General features: G+C 40.6%; 1 protein-coding gene across 1 annotated transcript in view; it reads left to right on the top strand.

Annotated features, from left to right (window-relative positions):
* Positions 1–20,345, top strand: part of LOC137278453 (zinc finger protein 208-like) — a 28,465-nt gene extending 8,120 nt beyond the window's left edge. Inside the window, exons 2-3 of the mRNA XM_067810783.1 lie at positions 1,315–6,318; positions 14,657–20,345. Of these exons, the coding sequence (XP_067666884.1) occupies positions 1,410–6,318; positions 14,657–15,321 (5,574 nt within the window). The 5' untranslated portion in view covers positions 1,315–1,409 and the 3' untranslated portion in view covers positions 15,322–20,345. The remainder of the gene's footprint in view (positions 1–1,314; positions 6,319–14,656) is intronic.
* The last annotated feature ends 5,006 nt before the right edge of the window (positions 20,346–25,351 follow it).

The following is a 25,351-nucleotide window of genomic DNA, read 5'->3' on the forward strand; positions in this document are numbered from 1 at the left end:
GATGGGAGGATGTTGTTTTCACACTGGCACTTTATGACAGGGTTTAGTCAGTATAGATTAGTACATCGTATAGACTGCCATTGTTTAGACTACACACACACTACACACCTTTTGACAAGTCCGCTGAAGAAGATAAAAGTAATTAATCAATCAGTGTGTTATAGGTTAATAATTGATCAATGTTTTATTTTGTAACTCAGCTGATAAACCCTTACATGCACATATTACATAACATATAATAAATTTGCCACTACAGACCTTAATTTATAATGTTGAGTATTTACTCCAGAAAAGAGAAATGCCAAATGGGAACCTTTATTGAGTAATCTGAGTGGTGTTACCACTAATTATACCTGTTTTAAATTCATTAACTGACCATCTAGTGAATGGTGGTAAATAACTAGTGTAGGTTTATACCATCAAACGCGAGTTACAGCAAGGAAGATGTAATCTCTGTGTTGCATGTAGCCTGAAAACACTTATGGGCCGAAATTGTTTTCAGGATACCAACGGAACTTTGTGGTTACATAAGAAATGCATACTGGCATTTGTTGTGTACTTGGGTAAATAGGTGTAATCAGTTTTTTTTATGTAAGAAAATTTCCAGATTTCTCTACCAATGGCAAAGACTTTGTTTTTAGTTTACGAATTCAAATAAATCAACTGTGTGTTTTTATTATCATTGACAATAAACCAGGGTAGCTACCATAGCTACCAAAACTTACGTATGACTTTTGCTATGACAGCTGGGCCAACACTCAAAACTATCTAAATATAAAGCTTTGCAATCTTTCGGGCTTATATGAAACAAATGGTTTGCTACGTGCCTGTCATCATATTTTCACATGACATGATTAAATATCAAGGTAAAAAAACAGAAATAGGATCAAACTGGATCAGTCACTATACCATCCAGACATCAGTAAAAAAAACTACACTGCTGGGATATTTTGTTACAATGAAACAAGGAATACCATGGATATTTTTAAATAATGGCATATGATGGGCATCCGGCCTCCTGATTGTTTAGGGTGAAGAAATTCTGCTAATGCAGACAGGTGCCCAGGCCCCTGTGTTCGTCACGGTCGAGGCAGCAGGTGCTGACCAATGTGCAGGTTGGTTTCGTAATTAGACCGTTGGTGAGAAACATTATTCGCTCCGCATCAGTGCCCCTTTAAGGGATGTAACTCTGTGAAACTAATCTGTGGCCTCAGAGGACTGTGTCATGCTTGAAGCCACCTATCAGGAACTGTCATGTATAAACCTCATCATTTTCTTACTGTACTTACTCTTGTAAATGTTCATTTTTTTCAGGCAGACAGATGTCAAATGGTGCTGCATATGTACCAGCTGGTCTGAGCATGTCCTTCCCGATAAGCGTCTAAACACAAGGAACAGAATCAGAAACCATGGCATCAGATGCAGTGGAGGTTTCATCAGATGCAGCTGATGAAAAAGATGCCCCCATCGACATAGAGATCTCTATCAACCCAGACTATGATGATCCCACTCCAGACACCAGCGAGAGTGAGCCCGAGAGACAAAAGGACAGCTCTGTACGTTCTGGTGTTGAAAGTTTTGAAATCTCAGATGAACCACTTCTGTCTTGTGACCAGTGTGATCGACAGTTTGTCTCTGAGGAGTTTCTCCAGAAGCATCGAGTTAATCACCAGTTCAAGAGGTCATTTGTATGTCGGCACTGCCATCATGAGACCTCCACTGAAAGAGACCTCCAACAGCATCTGAAGACACATCTAGGGGAGATGCCTTTCATGTGTGATGTATGTGGTAAAGGTTTTGGAAATGTGTACCACTACCGGAGTCACTACAGAACACACACTGGAGAGAAGCCTTACAAGTGTGGTATTTGTGGTAAGCGGTTTACAACTTCAACTGGACTTCGATACCATGAAAGGACACGAAGTGGAGACAATTGTAGCATTAGAGTTGGAGGAAAGGGTCCTGAAGAAATGAACAAGGCAAAGGATTGGGATGGCAAGACACTGATTTATGTTCATCCTCCAACAGGGTATATGAATCTACTGGTTAACTCTGAAAGTAAATCTCCTCAAGATAATGATGATTCCACTGCCAAATCCCGGGATAAAAGTCCTGAGAAAGGCAATGGAAGTACAGATATATCCTCTATGACAATGGCTGAGAAGCAACAGATAGCTCTGTCTTACAATGAGGGAACTGAATGCATGATTTGTGGGAAGAAATTTCAATACCCATCCATTCTTAAGAGTCACATGAGAGTTCATAGTGCTGAAGAGATTGACCATACCTTGAAGATGTTCCAGTCTTCCACTGATGAGAACAGTTTGAAAAAGTTTGTATCTTGGAAGCCATATGCTTGTAAGGAGTGTGGCCATGAATGCTGCACGTCAGTGGAGTTGAAGACTCACATGCTGTCACATTCAGCACAGAAACCTCATTTCTGCAAATACTGTGGAAAGTGTTTTGGAAAGGCACACAATTTACATGCTCATGTGCGTACACATACTGGTGAGAAGCCGTTCAAATGTATGGAGTGTGGTAAACGTTTTACAACCTCTACAGGTTTCAGATATCACAATAAAGTTCACCACAAGGGTTCAGCCTCACATGCCTCCAAAGAGAAGGAGAATTTAAGTGAATCTTTTGAACCTGGATTTCTAAAGATTGTCAGTGTGACCTCCTTAGCAGATGGCTCTTCTGATATTGATCCATCTATATTTGAGGACAGTGTTGCGACTTCTAGTGAGGTAGATCCTCCTGAAAGGTCAACAGAAACAACTGAAACGTCTGAGAATAATACAACGGAGAATAATTCAGAAGTTACAATGATATTAACTGCCGATGATATCACTGAAGTTGAAAAACAAAGCAGTGATGTTAATTTGGAGTGTGAAGTCTGTGGCACAATTTTTGAAGAAGAATCTGTATTGGAACGCCATATGAAGAAACATCGAGCCATTAAGAAGAAAAAGGCTCAGTCTTCAGGATCTGAAGCATCTCCAGGAAAACAGTCACTAGATTTTGTTGGATGTGAAACATCTATGAACCTGTCAGCTGACAGACAAGCACCTGTTACTATTCAAAATGTCACTGATGCAACTGACCTGATGGATGAAGAGTCTGATGATGATAAGTTGCCTTCTGACTCCTCAGCATTTACTTGCCCATCTTGTGACAAATCTTTCAGTTCAGTGTCTGAACTTGAGATTCATTTAGAGCAACATACAAACATAATTGAACCTATCAAGTATACATGTAGATATTGTGCAAGAACTTTCTGGAGAAAGTACAACTTGACAATCCACATGAAAACCCATACAGGAGAACGTGCCTATTGTTGTAATTTTTGCCCAAAGAGATTCATCACCAGCAGCAGACTCAAGTTTCACATGAAAAGCAAACACTCCTACGTGAAGCTCAACAAAGAGATTACAAATTTCAGCGGTAATCCAAGCAATAAGATGGAGAATTCAGACACATGTATTGCTGAATCTGTTGATATAGCTGCTAATGTTAATTATGAAGTTAGTCCAAGAGGACCAACTGATGGAGAGAATACAGAAAGTGCTACTGTCACCTACTTGTATGATGGCGCTGCTGGAGGTAGTGATACACCAGCCGAAGAACCAGTCACCAACCATGTTTGCAAGTATTGCAAGAAGGAATTCCTGAGTGAACAGCAGATGATTGTACACATGCAAGTTCACAGTGGTGAAAAGTCATATAACTGCTCGATATGTGGCAAAACCAACAGGACATACAGTCAGTTAAAATTGCATATGAAGATTCACACCGGAAAGAAGCCATATCGATGTGATATTTGCTCAAAGAATTTCAAGCGATACAGTCATTTTTTCAGCCATAAACGAACTCACACAGGAGAAAGGCCCTTCAAGTGCAACATCTGCCAGAAGACTTTCACAGCTATGAATGGGCTAAAGTACCACTTGACTCATGTGCACAAGCCAGGTGAGGCCAAGAAGGACCCGGGCCAGGTAGAAAGTGAAGAGAAGATGATTCAGGAGACTGTTGCCATGGTAAAGAGACATGAGGAGGGAAAGTTATCTCCCGAGCCTGTAACAGTGATGAAGATTAAATCAGAACCTGGTGAACCAGATGATATCCTTGCGATGCAGACTCCATCAAAAGCAGAGCAGCATGATGGAGAGTCAGAGACTGCTGCTCTGTGTGCTGAGATTGCTGAACGAATGAAGAAGAGTAACAGCCAGTCAGCTTTCATACTACCATCAGGTAAGGCCATCACGAGTGCTCCCACAAGCTGCCCGGACAAAGAAAAAAATGGTCCATCCCCAGCTGCTGTACATGATACTCCAGTAAGTGATGGCTTATCAGGTCGCAGAAGGAACAGAAAGAGTTCTAAGCCCAGTTTTTATGGAATTAAGGTGAAGACAGAAAAGACTAAACCAACAGATTCTGATTTTAACACTAGTGATGACTTCATGGTTTCATTTGACAGTGTAAGCTCTGGACAAATTCCAGATGATGTCCAAGCAATGGCAGACAGTGAGATCTATGATGCATTGAATCCTGAGATTAATACTTTCACGCAGGAAGAGGAACTGGTGTTGGATGACGCCTCCAGAGATGAAAGTGTGAAGTTGGATAAATTTGTAATAAAGGACTTTAAGTTCTGTGATTACTGCAACATACTTCTGTCCAGTGCTGAATATGACAGTCACATGGAAAAGCATAATGGGACCCCCTGTTACTCTTGTAGTATTTGTAATTTCAAATTTGCAACTAAGGAGATTTTGAGAAAACATGAAAACCTGCATCCCAAAGAGACTCCATTTGAGTGTATAGAATGTGGCCTTGGTTTCATGTATGCAGCTGACTTACAAGTACATCGTAGAGTTCACAAGAGTAAGAAAAAATATGAATGTCTATATTGTGGGAAGTTTTTCGGGAAATCAGACAACTTAAAGTCACATGTGCGGACACACACTGGTGAAAAACCCTATAAATGTGATATCTGTGATAAAAGATTCACAACATCAACAGGACTGAGATACCATGAAAGAAACAGAACTCCAGAAAACTGCTATAAAGGGATGGACAACCGTAGCCGCTACAAGAACCATTACCAACAAGCTTATGATATCATTACGAAGGCTGCCAAGGAAGGGAAGAGCCGAGAAGACATTGCCATGATGTCAATGAAGTCACGTGTATCGAGTAATACTTACCCTCTAGATTCCAAACAGGTTCTTGTCTTTCCCAAGACACCTGTGATGAAGGATACAGATCAGCAAATAGCACTGAAAAATAACCTCATGAAGCTTAACGCAACGTACCTTCCTGATGTAGCCTTACATGCTCTCAATGCACCGGCGGTTAAGAAAGATGTGACAGATGAATCTAAACAGAAAGATGATATTCAGACTGAAGCTGTTAGGAGAGGTAGTATTGACAGACAAGCCAAGAAAGGAATACAGACACAGGAAGAACTGGATAGGCTACTAAAGGACCAGTCTGTTTTTCGAAAGAAAAAGTGTCCATTCTGCCCGAAGATTTTGTCTGATCAGTCAGGACTTAAGAAGCATCTCCGTATTCACACTGGTGAGAAACCTTACAAATGCAAGCTCTGTAGCAGCGGTTTCAGTCGATCTGACTACCTTCAGAAGCATATGCTGACTCACATGGATGAGAAGCTCCACCGATGTGATGTTTGTGACAAATCCTACAAGTTAGCATCAGATCTGAACAGACATAAAATGGCTTTGCATGGTATGTTCACGCCCTCTGACATAGAGTCATCATATATATCATTGGTTACCTACCCTTGTGATGTCTGCCAGTTGGAGTTGAAGTCCGAGGAATTGCTGCGTGAACACATGAAAACCCATGACCATCAGTGCCCCAAATGTAACCGAGCTTTCTCCAATGATCGCCTCTATCAGATCCACTGTGGGATCTGTACAGGAGCGGAGGTGGACAACATGGGGGAGGAACCTGATGTCACAGTCACCTTTGAAGGTTTTGAAATTACATGCAGTCCTCCTGGTTCTGATATTGAAGATGAGGAACAAAATATTGAAATAGAAAATGAATTAATGGATGCTCAAGAGATGGAAGATTTGGAATATACAGGTGATGAATCAGGTGATGTAGAAGGTGAAGAAGTTGATGATGCAGGTGATTCAGAAGCTGTTCCTGAAAAAGATGAGGACCAGGTTACACTGAGGAAGACTCGAACCAGTACATTGAACAAACAGAAAACCAGCCACAGCTGCACCTCCTGTGGGAAAACATTCAAATCCTTCTCCACCATGATACTACATTTGTTGGAACATAAGGGTAAGTGTGATGTCTTCAGGGTGAACCATCCATTCAGTCAGGTTAGGTACCTTGGACCCATAGCTTTTTCAGAATACAAATTAAATGATGTTAAAATAATGTGATAACACACAGGAATAAGAGAATATTATGTGTTAGTTGAAGAAATGGAGATACTAATGTCACTTCCATTAGTCACTGGGTCTTGACAGAATGCATATTTCATACACTAAGTTATGTAATTGTTTCCTTATCCTGACTCATGCTTAATATGCTTATCTCCTCCCTCTATGCAAAGATAGTGGAACACTTGAAATCCCTCGAAGTTCCCTTCTAATTGAAGCAGACTTACAATACACTCACCCACCAGAAGCCTCACTTTCCCGCCAATATTGTCACTTGACCACCCATGCTTCTTACTCTCTCCTTCATCACCCGACAAGGATACAGCAATGTTTTTGCTTATATTTTGGTCCTGTAAACTAAATTGTGTCGTATTCAGTTTGTGGATTGTATTTATTATCATCATTATATAAAATAATTGTTGAAACATATGTATTTTCATGTGTTTGGATATGTTTTCTTCAGCTTAGACTTGGTGTCAGTTAATGAAAGCATGCTCCCAGTGTCGTGCTCCCTATGTCAGCGGTTGATCTGCTGATATTATGCCCTTCATGTAAACTTATTTGTTCTTCCACTGTTTGCTGTCAGCTTTATAAGAATTTGTTACATTCAGAATTTGCGTTACAATTATCATGTTACAATTATGTACTGTTCAAAGGCATGCTAAGGACAAAGAATGTAGACTCTGTCAAGTCACGTCTAATAAATTGGTTGATTCTGCGTCTAGTAACCACATGATTGCAGCTGACATTCATGATTTTAGTGAGCAGCCAGATGTATTGGACAGACGTGGTCGAGATACCAGCGAGACTTCATCTAGATCACAGAAGAGGACGTCGTCAGAATTGGGATCATCTCAGCCTAAGAAGTTAAAGTCATTGTCTAAGACTAAGTCTTCAGCTACTCCATCAGCGCTGAAACTACACTCAACGTCATCTACGAAGTCCTTCAGAGATCGTCCCTCCTGACGAACATCACATCTACTACGAACCTCCTCATCTACTTCCTGGGATCCATGAAGGTCCTAGGTAGAATAAGCCTTCAGCAACCCATGCTTGCCATAAAAGGCGACTATGCTTGTCGTAAGAGGCAACTAAGGGGATCAGGTGGTCAGGTTCGCTGACTTGGTTAACACATGTCATCATTTCCCAAGTACACAGATCAATGGCGATGCTGTTGATCATTGGATTGTCTGGTCCAGACTCGATTCTTTTCGCCATATGGCTGGAATATTGCAGAGTGCAGTGTAAAACTAAACTCGTTCACTCACTCATTCTACTTCCTGAGGTACAGATCATCAGCACTCCAGAACAATGTTAAGTGCCTGCTAGACCTTCTTCAACTACGTCAGCGATAACGCTACAACCTTTGGAGAGTCTGCTTTTTACACAGAAACCTACAACGTCTATACTCAACATATCAGATGTTTCTACGAATCAACCGCTGCTGCTTGCACCGCAGTCACTGGACACCGTCTTCTTTATGCAACATTTCACCACGTTGCCGACCTCCATCACCGGAAGAAGCCCTCTTCTCTGTCGAAGGACTCCAACGAAGCTCTCACCTATTAGTAACAAGAACATCAACACATTGAAGTTTCCTCCAATTGTGCCAATATCTAAGATCCAGGAAACTTTGTCAGCAGCCTTCCAGAAGGCGACCAAGTGCCATCAGCACCACATTCCGGCCTTCAGCTCTTGTCGATTCCCACTACATCACATGGAGCCTTTCATGAAAGCGCCTAAACCAGTGTTTTCGTTATCCGATGAATACTGGACATAGTCCGATAAAAAATTATCATTGTTCGGTAGTTGAAAACACTGCCGTACATCATGTCCGATAAAATATCAAGTAATCTATTAATCTAATGTTTGATCGAAACAATGTGCCCATCGGAACACTTCTAAGGGTTGGAAAACCCCAGTTTGCTTAAAGTAGAATGCAACATAACGTTCATTGCATTAAAAGAGACATTAAAGTATTCGGAAATTTGAGGTTGATTTTACATATCTCGGTTCCCATGGTTTTTTTTAACCAAGTACAGATATGCTCGATATTTACCGGTCCCTTCTGATTTCAAACTTCACTTTGAATAAAAATGAAGAAGCAGGCGAATCTTTCAAGCTATTTCAGGGCGAAAGGTAGTACTCTTGCTGACAGTAGAAAGTGTGACAATGAGACAGGTACAAGTTCTGATGTTTTTAACAGCAAAATTGTGAAGAACACTGAATCTGAGACAAGTAGTAAATCTAGATCTACATCTGATACAGTTTCCCAGACATCGCAACCATGCAACATATCTCAATTGAAAACAATGTCAAAGTGAAAAACCTTCATCTAGTACAGTTGCAAAAATGTTTTGCAAAATATGCGTGGAAGCAAAAATGAAAAATAAATTTATGGAAGGCAGCATCAATTTGAGAAAATCAGCACTAGACGATCATGGTTGCTCACATTGAAACTGCCAAAGAGAAAAACAGTGAAAGTTTACTTGCACAAATGAACACTGTACTTTTTGATTAAACTTCAGCAGTAGAATGGTTGTTCAAGTTTTTGTAAAGGTGTCCTGTGCAGTCATTCACATTCCATTGAAGAAATGGAACATGCCCTAGTTGCAAGTATAATCGAAGATGTTAAGTCAAAAATTGAAAAAAGCATGTTTGTCAGCTTAATCATGGATGAAACCGTGAATGTAATTGTGGAAAAAACTTCTTGGAAATTTCAGTGTGCACAATGGTACATCACAATGTATGACAGAGAAAATTAAAGAAGTGCTTCCACAATGGAATATTGAGTTAAATTGCGTTGTTGGGTTTGGTTCCGATGGAGCCAGTGTGATGATAGGCCTCCGGACAGGGGTTAGTGTTAGGCTACAAACATCTGACTGCCCATATCTGATTCATGTGCATTGCATAGAACATAGAGTGGCACTTGCATCAGCAGATGCGGCCAAAACAACTAAAGTTGTCGCAGACTATAGAAAAACCTTGACTGAGATATATAAACTTTATGAATATTCAGTGGTTCGGTACAACAGACTGCGCGAACTGTCTGAAGTTTTGGAAGAGAGTGAGTTCTCCAGTGTCAACCAACCATGTAGCGTTCGATTGGCCGGCACTTGTGATGAAGATGGAGGAGGAGGAGGCCAGTGAACAAAACAACCCTGTCGCGATAAACATTATGAAAAAACTCAAAACCTACAGATTTGTTGCCATGACGTACGCATTGTCAGATATCCTGTATTACATGGACAAATTAGTTACAGTCTTTCAGAAAGACTCTCTAATTCTCGGCATGGTCAAACCTATAGCGAATTCCACTATTGATGCACTTCAGTTGTTAAACGGAAACTCTTGCCCAAGTGAACAATTTTTTTTCACAATGCAACTGACACTGGCACTGGTAGGGTATTTTGGGGTGTGACTTTACAGTACGCTGAAGACAGGTCAATCACTGCTTTCAAGAAATCTTGAAGCGAGTTCTTAGCAGAATTATTTCACTGAGAAATAGATTTCCAGAGGATAGTTTGAGCGTTTTGTCAAGCCTTGACAACCTATTCAATCCCTCAAAATACCCTAGTAAAGAGGAATCATCTGAACATAGAGGGGATTCCCTGACCATTCTGTTGGACCACTTCTGCCCAGAGATTGGCCAGGCGGCAGGTGATGTCACAGTTATTCAACCAATGATTGACCACTAGAGAATGCAGAGGGATTTTCCCCACTTTAAGAGTACCGTGGCCCGCTTGGCTCTATGACTTTGGAACAAACATGCAAAACAATTGTTTGTGAAAATGGAGATGTTTACACTGATTCCCAAACCCTTGCTGCAGCTGCAATGGTGATTCCAGTATCAAGAGTACCAGCTGAGCGTGGTCAGTCTTCAAAAGAGGATTCAAACAGCCAGATGGAATCAGAACGCAGATTGAACAATCTGATGCTCCTCAACGCCCACGGAAAACAGGAGCATGTGAAACGTGCCACAGTAATATTTGGAAATAAAAGATGAATTCATTAGGTGAGTTTCTTTATTTATTTATTACATTATTAGTTGACTGGGAAAAAATGGAAATGTAGTATAAGCGACTGGCTCAACTGGATACAACCCAACTCAGCGATTCTTCTAAGGACTTGAAGCCTGGAGATCGAAGAAGACACAATGATCCTCCCTGTGCTCACCACACAGAAGAAGAATCAACAATTCATCTCGGAGCATGTAGCCTCAATGTCTGTAAGATTGAATCTACTATGCTGGCAAGGATTATTATCAGTGTCATCCTGTGGTGACAACTTTTAATAAAACCTTGTATCGGGCTCGCTGGTCAGCATCTATGGCATTCGACAGCAGAATTGAGAAAGTTGCTAAATCCATCACGCAGGACTCCAAGGAAGTAATGATGTTTAAGTCGATCAACACTTTGACTACTGTCCTCAAGCAGACATCTCAGCATTTCTCCAACAAGTCAAACTTCTCCAGGTTCCAGAGAGTGAGAGAGAAGCAGTACCTCATTTACGTCAGCAAGATCTCTTTTTGTCGCTCATCTGGAGGAAGCAAGCACTCCAGTGGAACAGGACATCTTGCCAGGGGCATTATAGGAGGGAAGCCCTGTAGATCAGGGCAACTGGAGTCTTCCACCCCTAGCCATAACTGTACAACCTTCACGAGTGGGTGGACATTTACAATGCTAATGGAAGAATTAGGGACTTCTCAATGATGATTGTGCCCTCTACGTGTAAGACCACAGTTCACAAGTGACCCAGCAGTCATCGTGTACGCCAAGGATCAATGAGACAGAACAAACCAGAACATTTCAGAATGATCCGACCCGTGAAGGTCCCAGGGTAGAACAGGCTTTCAGCAACCCATCCTTGCCATAAAAGGTGACTGTGCTTGTCGTAAGAGACTACTAACGGGATCAGGTTGTCAGGCTCGCTGACATGGTTGACACGTCATCAGTTCCCTATTGTGCAGGTTGATGCACATGTTGTTGATCACTGGATTGTCTGGTCTAGACTCGATTATTTACAGACCGCTGCCATATAGCTGTAGTATTAATTGAATGTTAAGCTGGAGTGCGGCGTAAAGCTCAACTCACTCACTCAGAATGATCCAACTACCACAGCTGCAGCATCTCATCCATCCACAGAGATTGTCTATCCAGAGAACAGCAATTCTCAATTCTCGGGATTCGATTCCTCACTCCGTTGAACCACATTGTGGTCACAAAGGATTGGTGTGTCAAAATTCAAGCCATGATAGAAAGAGCTCTGCTCTCTCCGTTACCAGGACATTGGCTGTGTCTAATTTGTCTACTCACTTCAGCACAGGATTTGTACCAAACAAGAACATCTACAACTATGCCCTTTACAACAGTTCCTGATTCAGCACCTCAACACCTCGGATCGGATACAAGACATATCTGCTATGGCGGACTTGCCAATCGAATTGGGACTTATTTGCTAGAGCTGGTCTACAACAGCCATCTCTACATAGGTGCATCGCTACAAGGTTGGGGTGCTCACCTGGGCACCAAGGTAGCAACAGGAATCTGGACAAGCAACCAATGCATTCTGCATATCAGCCACCTATTGATAAAAGCTGTAATCAATGCAGTATGTCATTGGTCGACAACGTTGGGGAGCAAACTACCGAAGGTTCACATCGACAACAGTAGCATTCTACATAAACATGCAAGGATTGACGTGATCTCACACACTGCTACAGCTGACCGTTCAACTTTTCGACATCACCAAAGACTTGAACCTCCACATAAAGTTATGTCACATGCCAGGTACATGCAACGTCCTGGCCAACACACTGTCGAGGCCCCTACAACAGTCTCGAACGGAATGGATGCTACATTGAGAGGTGTTTCGACTGATCAGTCATACATTCGTATCTCCGCAAATAGGCCTATTTGCAACAAAGTTCAACGAGCAGATACCAACATTCGTATCTCCAGTGTCGGATCCGTTAGCATGGGCAACAGGCGCTCTCAGCATGTTGTTGACAGGGCTAAATGCTTAATCATCCCCCCTCCAGTACTACTACTGAAAGTCATTGGAAAGATAAAACAGATGATGCTTATACAACTGATTTTGGAGGTGCCTATTGGCCAGTGAGAGATTGGTTCCCAGTACTCAGCGAGGAACTAGGACAACCAGCACTACAACTACCAGAGGGGAAGAAGCTACTCGTCCATTTGCACACCAAACCAGCAATCCGATATCATTCCAACTTCACGTCTGGATCGTATCAAAGCCTGCTTAAAACATTGAGGATATTCTACTAGAGCAGCGAAGGCAGTCACCTTAGCTCAATGTAGATCTACCCACACTTTATACAGCGATCAAGATCATGATGACTGAAGTACCGGAACTACATTCGTTGAAGCTGGAAGACCAACAATGCAGATTTAAGGCTCCATCTTGGGATTTGAATCTTGTACTACAACACCTCACAAGTAATGTCTATGAGCCACTGAACCGGACATCACTGGAATTATTGACACAAAACCCTTTTTCTGCTCGCCCTAGCAAGAGCAGCACAGATGTCAGAAATACTAGACTTCAGTAGCACACAGTTCAACTCAAGTTAACGTGAGATTGTACATTTAGGACTGAGATGGGATTTCATTGTCAAAGATCAACTGCCTGGACAACCGGACAGACAATTCCACATCCTGGCATTAGATACAGTTCTCAGGCTACATGATACATATGATTTATCATTATGCCCAGTCAGAGCGTTGAAAGTATATCCCCAACAACAAAACAAGGGGACAATGTTCATCACATTATCTACTGAGACACCTAAGAAAGTATCCCACAACAATGGACGAGAGCCGTTGTACTGACAGCCTACAAAGCAGCTGGACTTGAACCTCCGCAAGCTTCCTATCCACATGAAGTAGGAGCCTTGGTGTCGACACTTTCCAGTCAGTGAATACTTCAAGAGAAGAGATTGATATTTTATACTTTTCCTGACTCATAGCGTCCCAACCACCCCACTCCATTTCGATGAATTCACAATAATTCTCGCGTTGGGCTTATGAGATTTCAGAGAGAGTGACAAGCATGGCAGGTCATGTGACCATATTATCAGAAAAGGGAGGCTTCCAGTGGGTGAGTTTATTGTACATACGCTTCATTTGGAAGGGAACTTCAAGGGATTTCAAGTGTTCCACTATATTCACATAGAGGGAAGAGAGAAGCATAATAAGCATGCATCAAGATAATTTAAAATATCAATTTTATTCAGACAATTACACACGCGCGTGCGCATGGACACACAAACACATGTATGCACACACACACACACACACACACACACACACACACACTCATGCACACAATATCTTTAGGATTACACTGTCTTAGTTAAGTACACATTGTCATACCTTAAAAGTATGAATTGTCATATTTTTGGGGGGTTGAGTTTCATCCAGGATATGAACCCATACCCTCAGTCAGGCACCTAAGTGCCAGCACACAAAATCAGGTGCTTAGCCTGCTCAGCCACAAAAGGTTTCACAGGAGCATGCAGAGCAGTCAAGGGACCTGACTTAATGTGTTGGCGATTAGGGAGTGAGTGAGTGAGTTTAGTTTTACGCCGCACTCAGCAATATTCCAGCTATATGGCGGCGGTCTGTAAAATAATCGAGTCTGGACCAGACAATCCAGTGATCAACAACATGAGCATCGATCTGCGCTATTGGGAACCGATGACATGTGTCAACCAAGTCAGCAAGTCTGACCACCCGATCCCGTTAGTCGCCTCTTACGACAAGCATAGTCGCCTTTTATGGCAAGCATGGGTTGCTGAAGGCCTATTCTACCCCGGGACCTTCACGGGTCGTTGGCGATTAGGTGTCTCAGGTAAAAAAGTACAAGAATGTGTGCTTAGCTAAGAAAGTGTAATCACAAATATACATAACAACTGACCAGATTACGTTTGACCTATTTCTAAATGGCACAGTGCATTCACACTGAATGATTAAAGACAAGATAGAGTGTTTGCAGCATATAAGAGAATAAAAATACTATTTCCACAAGATACTCTTCTTATCATTAGCAGATTTTTTCAAGCTTATGTTTCTGTTGGTTTTTTGTTTTAATTAAGTATTTGGTTAACAAACTGCACTTACTCTTTGTGGAATTGTCAAGTGGTACATATTATATCTGACATGGTGTTAATAGTTGAAAAGCATATAATAATATTCTCTGATGGTTTGCAGGACCGAAGATATTTCCTTGTCCGGTATGCAGCTTCACATGCTCTTCTCTTGAAGACCTGGAGGAGCATGAGAATGAACACAATTCGTCCAAGAACCAATCTTCTCAGCATAGGTGCAACCTCTGTGGCAAGTTCTTCGCGAACAATGAGTTGATGAAGTCACACTACACTGAGCACTTGGGTGGGGATGTGTACAAGTGCAGCAAGTGTCACAAGATGTTCAAGCAGTTCCCAGACCTCAACAAACACTCTAAAACTTGTAAAGAGTCTTTGGACCACTGGAAGGCATTTTCTTGCAGCTTCTGTAATAAGCAGTTTGACAAACAGGATCACATTAAGACACATGTTCGCATCCACACTGGGGAAAAACCGTACGAATGTCAAGTGTGTGGAAAGGCATTTGCTGCTTCTACTGGTTTGCGACTCCATCAGAAACGTGGGCCTCCATACCTCTGCGCTCCACCTTCACCTGCAAAGAAGATTACCACCACAACTGTAATCACAAAGCGGACAGTAAGTGATAAGCAGTCTGTGAAAGAAAAGCGGACAGCCAGTGCTGGCAGTAGTAAAGCCACACCTGATGATGTTGCAGTAATTCAGAATGGCTATTTAGGGCCTCGTAGACGTAGTCTGCGGAACAAAACAAGCGCCAGCAAGGGGAAGTAACCAGTGCTTTGAACAGACAGTATTGCTAAGGAAGATGCAATTTGTAAGAAACAGTTGTTTACAAAACTTATCTTTTTTAACTTTATTTGACAAGGTAGACATGTGTTGAAGAATCCTATATCTGTAATGAATTAGAGGTAAATGCATAAGTGGTGGGTTTCTACTTTAAATTTGTGAACGAAACCAAAAGTTCCCACTACATACTGCAAGAGATCCAGATCAAAGACCTGTTAAAAAGTACATGACTTTTACTGTCATGAAATATGCCAACAGTGAAATAACATATTTCCTCTAATAAGTAACTGGGCAGGTATTTCCTCAACAGAGTTCTAGACCTGGCACAATTGCACTTGCTAGGTCTAATTACCATAATTGTTAGGGAGCTGCTTTAGCTCTGATGCCTATCAGAGGAAATACAGTATAGAAGTTAAGATCATGTTAGCGCAGGGATTGAAATATTTTTCAATATGAATCATAAATTTCACAGGGTTGATATGGTTCCTTCTTGACGTAACAAGCTGATATTGTATATTTTTCAACCTCGCAAATCAATTGTGACTTGGTGATGCCATGTTTGCCTCATGTTTGAATAGTAATTGTGTGAGGCAACCTGGAAAGTTGAAGGTGTTAGGAGTTATCTCCCCTCCATAAACCCTCATTCCTTCTATGGAATTCCTTACTGTGTCCGTCTGTATGATGTGATGACCTTTTAGTATGACGTGTGCTTTCAATATTATACTGTTTGTGTTTTACCTGAACATTTAGCATTCTCTTAATCTGTGGTATTATGTTTGTAATATTGTCCTGTAAATCTGTTAAGTTTTTGTTCTTGATATATGTAAATATTAAAGTCATTTTATGCTTTAAAAGTTATATTGATATACTGAGAAAGTTAAGCACAAATATTTCAATGGTGTGATGAGGATATTTTTCTGAACGAACAATCATAGCATTACTTATACATAACTTAGAGAGTTCATTCTTAATGGTGAAATATTACTGGCATCTTACGTTTCCAAACCATGGATCCTCAAGGCTTCACATGATGTCTCTTTTTTGACTACTCGCTTTGTAGAAATAGAAAGTGACATGAAAACAGTTTGTGGAAACTGAAGTATTGATTCTTTTTTCTCATTCGGAAGATTATTTTAGCCTCTATTTCAATGTGTTTGGGCGGGCTTGAATATGTTGAATTGATTTTTTTCCTCAAGACTAATCTGGAAGGAGTGTGTTCTCAATCTTTGTTTTGTTCTGGATTTCTGAAATTGTTGTTCAACACATGTGTAAATTAGGAAATTAGAAAATTCTGTCTCATTTGTTTATGAATATATTATATCGGGGTGTTCATGCCTAACATGTATTTTATATTGATATTGATCTTTTTGCAGACATGGTAACCTATGTAAATGTATGTATCTGCACACAATCCGTCCACAATTCTCTGTGTTTCATTATAACCTGTTTGTTTTCATGTGATCAGTGTACGGAATGCAGCGTGTACACTATTGTTTTTAAGGTTGTCACATGAAATCACCACTGTTGTCTTCATTTTGTGTCACTTTTGGGAATACTTTAAACCATTAAGTCAATGCAGGGCTGCCCGTTGATTTAGGAGTTGAGGCAGAATTGTACATGAGCAAAATATTTTGTTGAAGAATAATTTCAGGATTAGCTCCCTTATCTGTGCCAGAATTCAGCCTCTAAGTTAGAATAGGTTGTCAGCGCTTTTTGTGAAGGGCAACTTAACACGAACATGGGGATCCCAGAGACTTCTAGTTATTATGTTTAAGGGACCCTGCATGGAAAACAAGTGTCCTGTGACCAACCAGCTTAGATAACTCTACCTTTTGATAATTTCTTGAGAGCGAGGAATAAATCATTGTTCATGTGGACTGGCGTGTGAAATGATGTTCACGACTACCAACAAACACTTTACATAGTCATGGTACAGTTTTTTGGTACAGTGAATAGTATTAGTATTGTGTGTCCCTTTGAAATTGTTGCCATAATGTATTCCCTTTGCATTCATTGGTTGCATGATGTATTCAGTATGTGAGTTTCTGCCCTTGTTCCATAAGGTTTGGTGCCTGTTATATGATGCCATGTACAGATTCAAACTGGTGTGAAATAATTAACATCTTCTACATTGTGAAAATGTTTTTGTGAATATACAATGTATTTGCTGTATATTTGTTACCAAATCTGTCATGTCAAGTGGTTGGCACAAGTCAGCAGGGGTGGAAATTACTAGTGTACACCGGTACAGTGAGTCCTGAAAATTAACTTGCCCTGATAATTCTTCCACTGTCCCATCCGATTTTCTTGTTGATTTTTAAAATAAGCAACATAAGAAATATTGGAACAGCAACCGGACTCTGGTACAGCATGATATACAAATTAGCTTGCCTGTCAGAAAAATACACCAGACTGGGATGTCAGGCAATGGGTTGTTTCCACCACTCTGCAAATATATTGATAGGTATGTGTGATTGTTAGACTTTAGTGTTGTTATGCTGCTCTCCTACTTTGTCCACACAGGATCTGTGTATTTTTGGGGACCATGCACTTAGTTTGAATGACTAGTGACTGGTTATTGATAGTGAGTAGGGATTAGAGATAGCTGAAACTGAGTTGAACTCATTTATATGTCCTGACAACGACAATGAATACACAAGACATGTTCAATCAGAAGAGTAGTCTTCTGGATAACATTTAGGTGTTTTTCAAGCAATTTATTTTTTATTCAAAAGAAATTCACTGCTTTTGCTTTTGTTGCCCTAGCAGAGGTACATATATTGGTTTGGGAGCACTAAAGGGTCATGCAAGTTTAAGTTGGATTTTCTAAGGGAAAATTTGACTAGAAGTTAGTTATTATGTGATTGTGTTGAATATAATGTCATAGGGGGATCCAGAGGGAGTGTGTACCCCCTTTTCTCAATAGTGTGCACCCCACTTGATCAAAAAGCTGTATCTGCCCCTGAATGTAATGAAATTCCATAATAGAATTGTAAAAGTTAAGTTAAAACTTTATTCCTTTATATCCATATGCTCTGGAAAGTCAAACATGCCAAAATAGGCATCTGATTGTGAAAAAATGTCTTTCTCAGCAATTCTGAATCTTATCGATAACATTATGAAGAACAGCTAACCAATGACCAGTTTGGAAGTGAGAATTGGTCACAGTAATTCTATCCTTGGACAAACATAGAGGATTGGATGGCAAGATTTTGTGACATTTAGGAGATAAACATCATGTGTTGACCAATTTCCGAGTGTTATTGAATATTTGAAGCACGGGAATACGTTTGGAACAGACAACGTCAGCCAGGGGTTTCAAATGAAATATTCCCATGCTTCAAATACTGAATAACACATGGAAATTGGCCAACACATGATGTTTATCGACATTGTAAACAAAAAAAAGTAAACAAAGCGTTTTGCTCTCTGCACGCGTTTGTCGTAAGAGGCACCTAACATGATCAGGTGGTCAGACTCTCAGACTTGGTTGACACGTATCATTGGTTCCCAATTGCGCAGATCGATGTTCATGTTGTTGATCACTGGATTGTCTGGTCTAGACTTGATTATTTACAGACCACCACCATATAGCTAGAATATTGCTTAGTGGGCTCACTCACTCTGCACTCGTTAACATCGAGGTTGGGTACAGCAGTGAAGCGTCATCAGCTTGCTGTTTCAGCTGGTTCCCAAGGTAGCATCTGCAGTTGTTCATTTGTGACGTCATTCTAACTTTACATCACAGTACGATTTGAATGACGTCACCACTGTGGATGACACAACAAAACAGTTGTTTGCAATGTTTCTACGTGTCAACACACAGTGAATAGTCTTGCAGTTTCCAAGAATCTAATACAATTTGATCTTTCAACCAATCAGATTACAGAACTTTTGGTATACAATGTGGATTAAATCAACCAACCAATAATCCAACACATCCAACCAGTAATCCAACGCTGATCATCAGACTGTTTGGGGCCCAGATAAATATTGAGTGGAGTTCCCATGGTAACCTCACATTGTATTTTACAAACAAGCTTCCTACTCAGTGTATGCTAGGAATTCACACTGGTGTTTCACAATACTTAATGTAACTAGTTTTGGTCAAAGTCAACATGTGTTTGAGAATCATGTTTATTTTAAGAGGTGTGGAAAAGAAATTCGTCACCAAGTATTCCATAAAGATCTACTTATTCTTCCTGATGTGATAATATAGGTGTACACCTCATCTTACGTCTCTTAAGTGTCTGTTATGTACAGCAAGGTCACAATTTTTAAGATATTAGATTTTCATTTCAGTCTTTCTTTGGTTAGGTGACCCATGAAAATGGCCCAAGCTATGCCTTTTGTCAGTCCCTTTAGAAAGTATTCCAAAGTAGTGCTAAGGTGTATTAGTTAAAAAGATTTTGCAAACTGAAGTTTTCTCTGTGATGGCTTTATCTGTAATGGTCACTTCTATTTTTGCCTGATTCCAGTTTGTTAAAATAAACAGATCTCGGCATCAAACTCATCACCATCATGAAACCTGACATTGTAAATAAACTGGGCAACTTGAAAAAGCATAATAAGATATTGAGATGACAGAAATGAAATGCAGTGGGATTGATTGTTTTCCTGAAAAAATTGTTCCAAACTGTTTGAAACAGATCCTTTTGTAACAAGTTATTGGTTGCGCAGTCTGCGCATACTGACAGTGCCTCTGTACCTTTTCTCAAGTCACAGTGTTTCTTCACTGTTAAATATTTGTTCTATATTGTGCATTGATGCATTAGAGACATTTACAAGATCTGTTTTTACTTTGTATTTTACAGGTATGAATTCTCATTTTGACGTTTATGGTGAGATACAATTATCACACTTTGCATTTATATGTATGATTAATTTTGTATTTATCATTAACCTGTCCTTGTTATGTGAATGAGGGTTCCTGTCTTTCATGTTGCTCTGTCAGTCAGAATGCACAAATATTTAGGCACTGTTAAGGGAAAATAAACGTCTAGTCTTCATGTGTTTTATGCGTTTTGATCAGATGTTCTTTTGTGACAAAGGTGACACCTTTCTGGCAAGATGTCAGAAAATATTCATGTTTGGACCAAGGATGTCAGTGGATGATTGTGTGAGCAAAGACCAACATTCCGTGAAAACTTAACGCAAAATCAGCCAGGTCACAAACCATAAATAGTCTGGAACCTGCCTTGTGAGTAGTTTCACAGCAGTGAAAGGGCCATTTTAGAAACTGTATACTCAATTGCTGTATGTTTAGGTCACATTTGGGCAAGTTCATGTTCGTGGTGACAATCATTTACTTATTTACTTACTACAGATTAATTACAAACAGTCCATATATGCTTGAACGACACATTACATCACCAGCAGTGACCATCTTGTTATTACCAGGAAATATTTTGAAAGGGGAATTTCAGCAACTTCATCAACGTAGGTCAAAACTTGGTAGATATATCAATCTGAACCAATAGTGGTGCCTTTTGCTATTTACATGTTTTTCTGATTTATTATTTTCTCCGTTTCTATGGAAACGATTCAGACTTAGTCTCAAAATGGAGGGATGGGCTTCGTTTCCGGAGCAGAACTCAAAAACCATTCAATATTTTTCTGCAAAACTAGGTAGCTATATCAGTCGGAACCTAAAGTGGTGCCTTTTGCTACTTACAGGTTTTTGTGATTTATTATTTTATCGGTTTCCATGAAAACGTTTCGGACTTACTCTCAAAAGTGAGAGGTGTGTTCCGTTTCCGGAGCAGAACTCAAAAACTTCCTAATATCTGTCAGAAAAACTTGGTGGATATGTGTGGCAGACCCCATAGTGGTGCCTTTTGCTATTTACAGGTTTTTATGATGTATTGGTTTCTCAGTTCCATGAACACATTGCTGACTTCGTTTCCGGAGCCCAACTCGAAAACCATTTCATGTCTTTCAAAAGATCTTGGCTGATATACCAGACATGAAATGATGACTTTTTCTGATTACAGATATATGGCATTTATATTTTTCATGAATTCCATGGAAACAATTCTGACTTGGTCTAAAACACACAATAGGTAACTGTCGGATGATTTGTCCTTTCAAATATGTAGGGGCCGGGAGGTAAAGTCATCTTCTGATGACTCTTGTTTGACTTCAGTTAGTAATACTTTCTGGTAGATGTCTTTCAGCCATTCTCAACGTAACAAGGAGACATACAGCCATATATGTCAGGATGTTTTACGTCTGTCAAAGAGTTGACAAAGCAAGCGGCAGATGACTCAGAGTGATAGAGTTACATTCGGCTAACCATCGCCTGACAAAAGTAACGATTTCTTTCACCAGATAAGCAAACAACACGATACATGTATATGTTTCGATTGATTTTTCAGCGGTTTCCAACACAACAAAATGCAGACAAGCTTTTCTGGTCTCTCGTGAAAAGGCATGATTCCCTAGTATGGTCTCGAATAGTCTCGAAATTACCCAAAATAACTTGAAATATAACCATGTGTCTTACACTTACCCAACCTGGTTTCATGGATATGCTGCGCGGACGCTTCAGTGGTATAACTGCTGAAGATTATAAACTGTAGCATGTATACAGGGTTCGACAGAATCATCATTTGTGATTTCTCGTAATTTGGTATTCAGTGTTTATGGAACTGGACTTACTCTGACAATTTGGGGTAGTATAGTAGGTAATGATAACTTTGGAAACATCAAAACAACGCAAATGTATTTTAACGTCCAGTTTCATTCACTTCTTAAAATGCACTATTATTTCGTGTCTGCTACAAGTTCAATATTTCTGTTTGAAAGTTAAGGGCCGGTTATCGCATATCACACAGGCTTTGAGACAGGCGATGCTTGACAGATTACGGGCAATAGCCTTGGGATTATTATGACACAGCAGAATGTTAACAACGTCTTTCTAATCATAGCTATAATTAGCTATTTCTTGAAAACAAGTCAGTTGAAATACGTATTTTCTTGAAATTCATTTAATGGGCCTACTTCATCACGTCTAACTGAACGACACAATTAGAATACAGGTGTGATATACAGTCGGATACAAGCGTCTTTGGCAGCTGGCTTTCTCTGAGTGACTCAGTTGAGTTAAGCAAGTTCCAGGAATATCACGAGGAGGGAAGACCAGATATATGCTTTACATACCTATGACTTTCACTGTGACGAGCGAGCGAGCACTTTAAAGTCTTGGCTAACACCATCAACCAACCCAACCCAAACGATGTTTATATTTAAGAGATACAGAGTGAGCCGTCCTTATTTTATACCTGTTCTCGCTACCACAAATGGTCCCATCTATCGATACAGTTCTTAAAAAGAACTTCAGTGTTCTTAAAGTGAACTTCAGTGTTGCTTTCTCGACAGACTTGCTTCCTATCGTAGGACCGAAGCACTGATAATTACAGTGTAATAGCAGCCCAGATTAGATCACTTACACGTGGCACGAACTGAATTTGACCAGCATGGACATAAACAGACAAATGCTTAAATCTTAGATCTATAAGACGTGCCACATTGGATTCAGTCCTAAGCTGATTATCAAAGGTATATGATGGGGAGATGACGGTGTAATATTTACAATTTCCGAAGCTTTGGGTTGTGATATTTCTTTCATTGCGCCAAGGGGTGTATTTACGGCTCATGGAATGTGTCAGTAGTATCGAAGAAACATTGTTTCAGTCAGTGGATGATAATAACAGTTTTGCTTCAGGCTGTTAAAAAAAGACACAATTCTCTGCCAGCACAAATAACGCTTTTGCGAGGTGTGTCTTTTATTTGTATTTATGCACATGGTATACATTTACAAAATAAAATATATATTAATGAAGAAACTTTGGTTTCGCATTTATTTGCTGCTGAAAACTACCTACTCTCTTTATGGACATCCGAGGTTACATGCAGTCTGTAACATGTATGGCGATGATAGCACACTTTTACTGGACGCTGGACCGTGCAGATCAGGTCTTCAGCAACCCATTTTGTAGTAAGAGACGACTAACGGGATCGGTAGACCAGAGTTGGTTGGTGCGTATCGTTGTTTTCCAGTTGTGTAGATCGCGTCTCATGATGTCAGTCACTGGACTGTCTGGTCCAGGTTCGATTGTTTACAGAGTGCCGTCGTATAGCTGGAATATCGCTGAGTGCGGCTTTAAACAAGAAACAGACGATCACAATGACGGCATGTACATTGTATGCGACAGGCACTTCATGGACCTCACAAAATGTGTGGATCTGAAGCCGCTCAAAGCTAGCGTTGCTGCGTCATTCAGTGAACTGTCCATTCAGCATTTGTCCATCCAGCTCATTCTGTATACGTGTATGTGTTGTGTGATCTCAGCTAACATCCCTCAAAATCAAGTAATCATGAGTCTTTGCCAGGGACATGTTGGTGTACAAGTGTGTAGTTGTACGCCACGTTTTGAAATATTCCAGCAATATCACGGCAGAGGACTCCAGGTGATGGCTTTTACACATCGTTTTCATATGGGGAATCGAACTCGGGTCTACAACGTGACGAGCAATCGCTTTAACCCTAGGCTACCACATCATTTAGACCTAAGACCTAGGACATTACGCATCTGTCACACTGGAAAGATGTCTTCAGTTAAGTTCACATATGACATCGAGACGACTACAAACGAAAAGACCAACGTGCGGAAAGACCTACGTGATCAGGTGGTCAGGTTCGCTGATTTGTGTTTATCTTACAGATCACGAACAGTGTATACGTGTTGCCAAAGAATAAAAAACGTTGTCAAACGTTGCCACCACCTCACGCTCCTGATAACCCCCCAATAACATCCCTCACCCTACTCCTCGACTCTAACAAGATTGTGATAGAGGATCTCTCTGACGTATCCTGCAACCCGTAATGTCTTGAACAAGCTCTATGGGATTAACATCTGGACTCATGGTGGGCGGCCAAGGTAGAGTTGCTACTGCCCCTTGACGTAAGGAATCACAAACGGCGAATGGCACGTGCCTGACATAGTTACCTTTGTCGTCCATGAAGACCCGCCATGTGCACATTAAACTGTAGTGCAACATCCTTGTCTGGGGAGTCAGTAATATAACGTTGTCAGTTCAGATTTTATCTGATCATTACAAGGTCAAGTTAAGAGTCATACGAGAGGCAGTCCCCGCTTCAAAATGAACCCAACGGTAGTTGTTGCTGGATATTCATTTGTGCATTTGCAGTGTGTCTGTGGCGCCCAAAACGAGCTTCGCCATCAGTCATAAATAAATGAAAACCTTTCCCATGACCTCAAAGTAGAGCCACCATGCTGTCTGGCTCTATACCCGGTCGAGACGATGATTTCGCACCGTTCTGCTGGACAAACAACGATGTGGAAGAAACTCTCTTTTGATTAACACTTGACATGAACGGATGAAGTCTTGTAATACTGACAGGGCTGTACTGTCTCTGATGTTATCGTTCATGCTTCACCTGAGCACTGATGGTCCTTATGTCATTAGTTAGTTGATGATTTTTGATAGCCGATGGATGAAAAACAACATAGTCCTTAATGGCGGGCCAGCATTCAGAAAGCATTAACTTGCCACCTGAAATCTGTTATTGTACGCGACGCACACCTTATTCGTAACATGTACATATCTAAATCAAAGTATGGTGTCACCGAAGTGTCAAAACAACCGTGCGAAGGAACATGGTTATGAAACGAATATCATAAATGACTGTTAGGGTTAAACTCGTAAATGCTGGGATGTTTGTCAATAAGTGTTTTGGCAGTGTATGTCCCTATCCGAACTTAAGAGCTACAAAGTCAGTTCCGCCAAGCTTCAAAAGCTTTTAACATCAAGAAGAATTAACGCTGTTGAGAGAATATAAACATAATCTGTCTCCGTCTCCGTGACCTACATTGTAACTTAGGCCTCCTAATTATGATATGTGACATGTCTCGGATTATGTGTGCATCTGTCAGGGGAGTTGGTGACGTGGTGTGTCCCCAGCTTACCTCTGTCGTAGGTAGGACTGTGG

This window comes from Haliotis asinina, chromosome 3 (assembly GCF_037392515.1).
Source record: "Haliotis asinina isolate JCU_RB_2024 chromosome 3, JCU_Hal_asi_v2, whole genome shotgun sequence".
NCBI lineage: Eukaryota > Metazoa > Mollusca > Gastropoda > Lepetellida > Haliotidae > Haliotis > Haliotis asinina.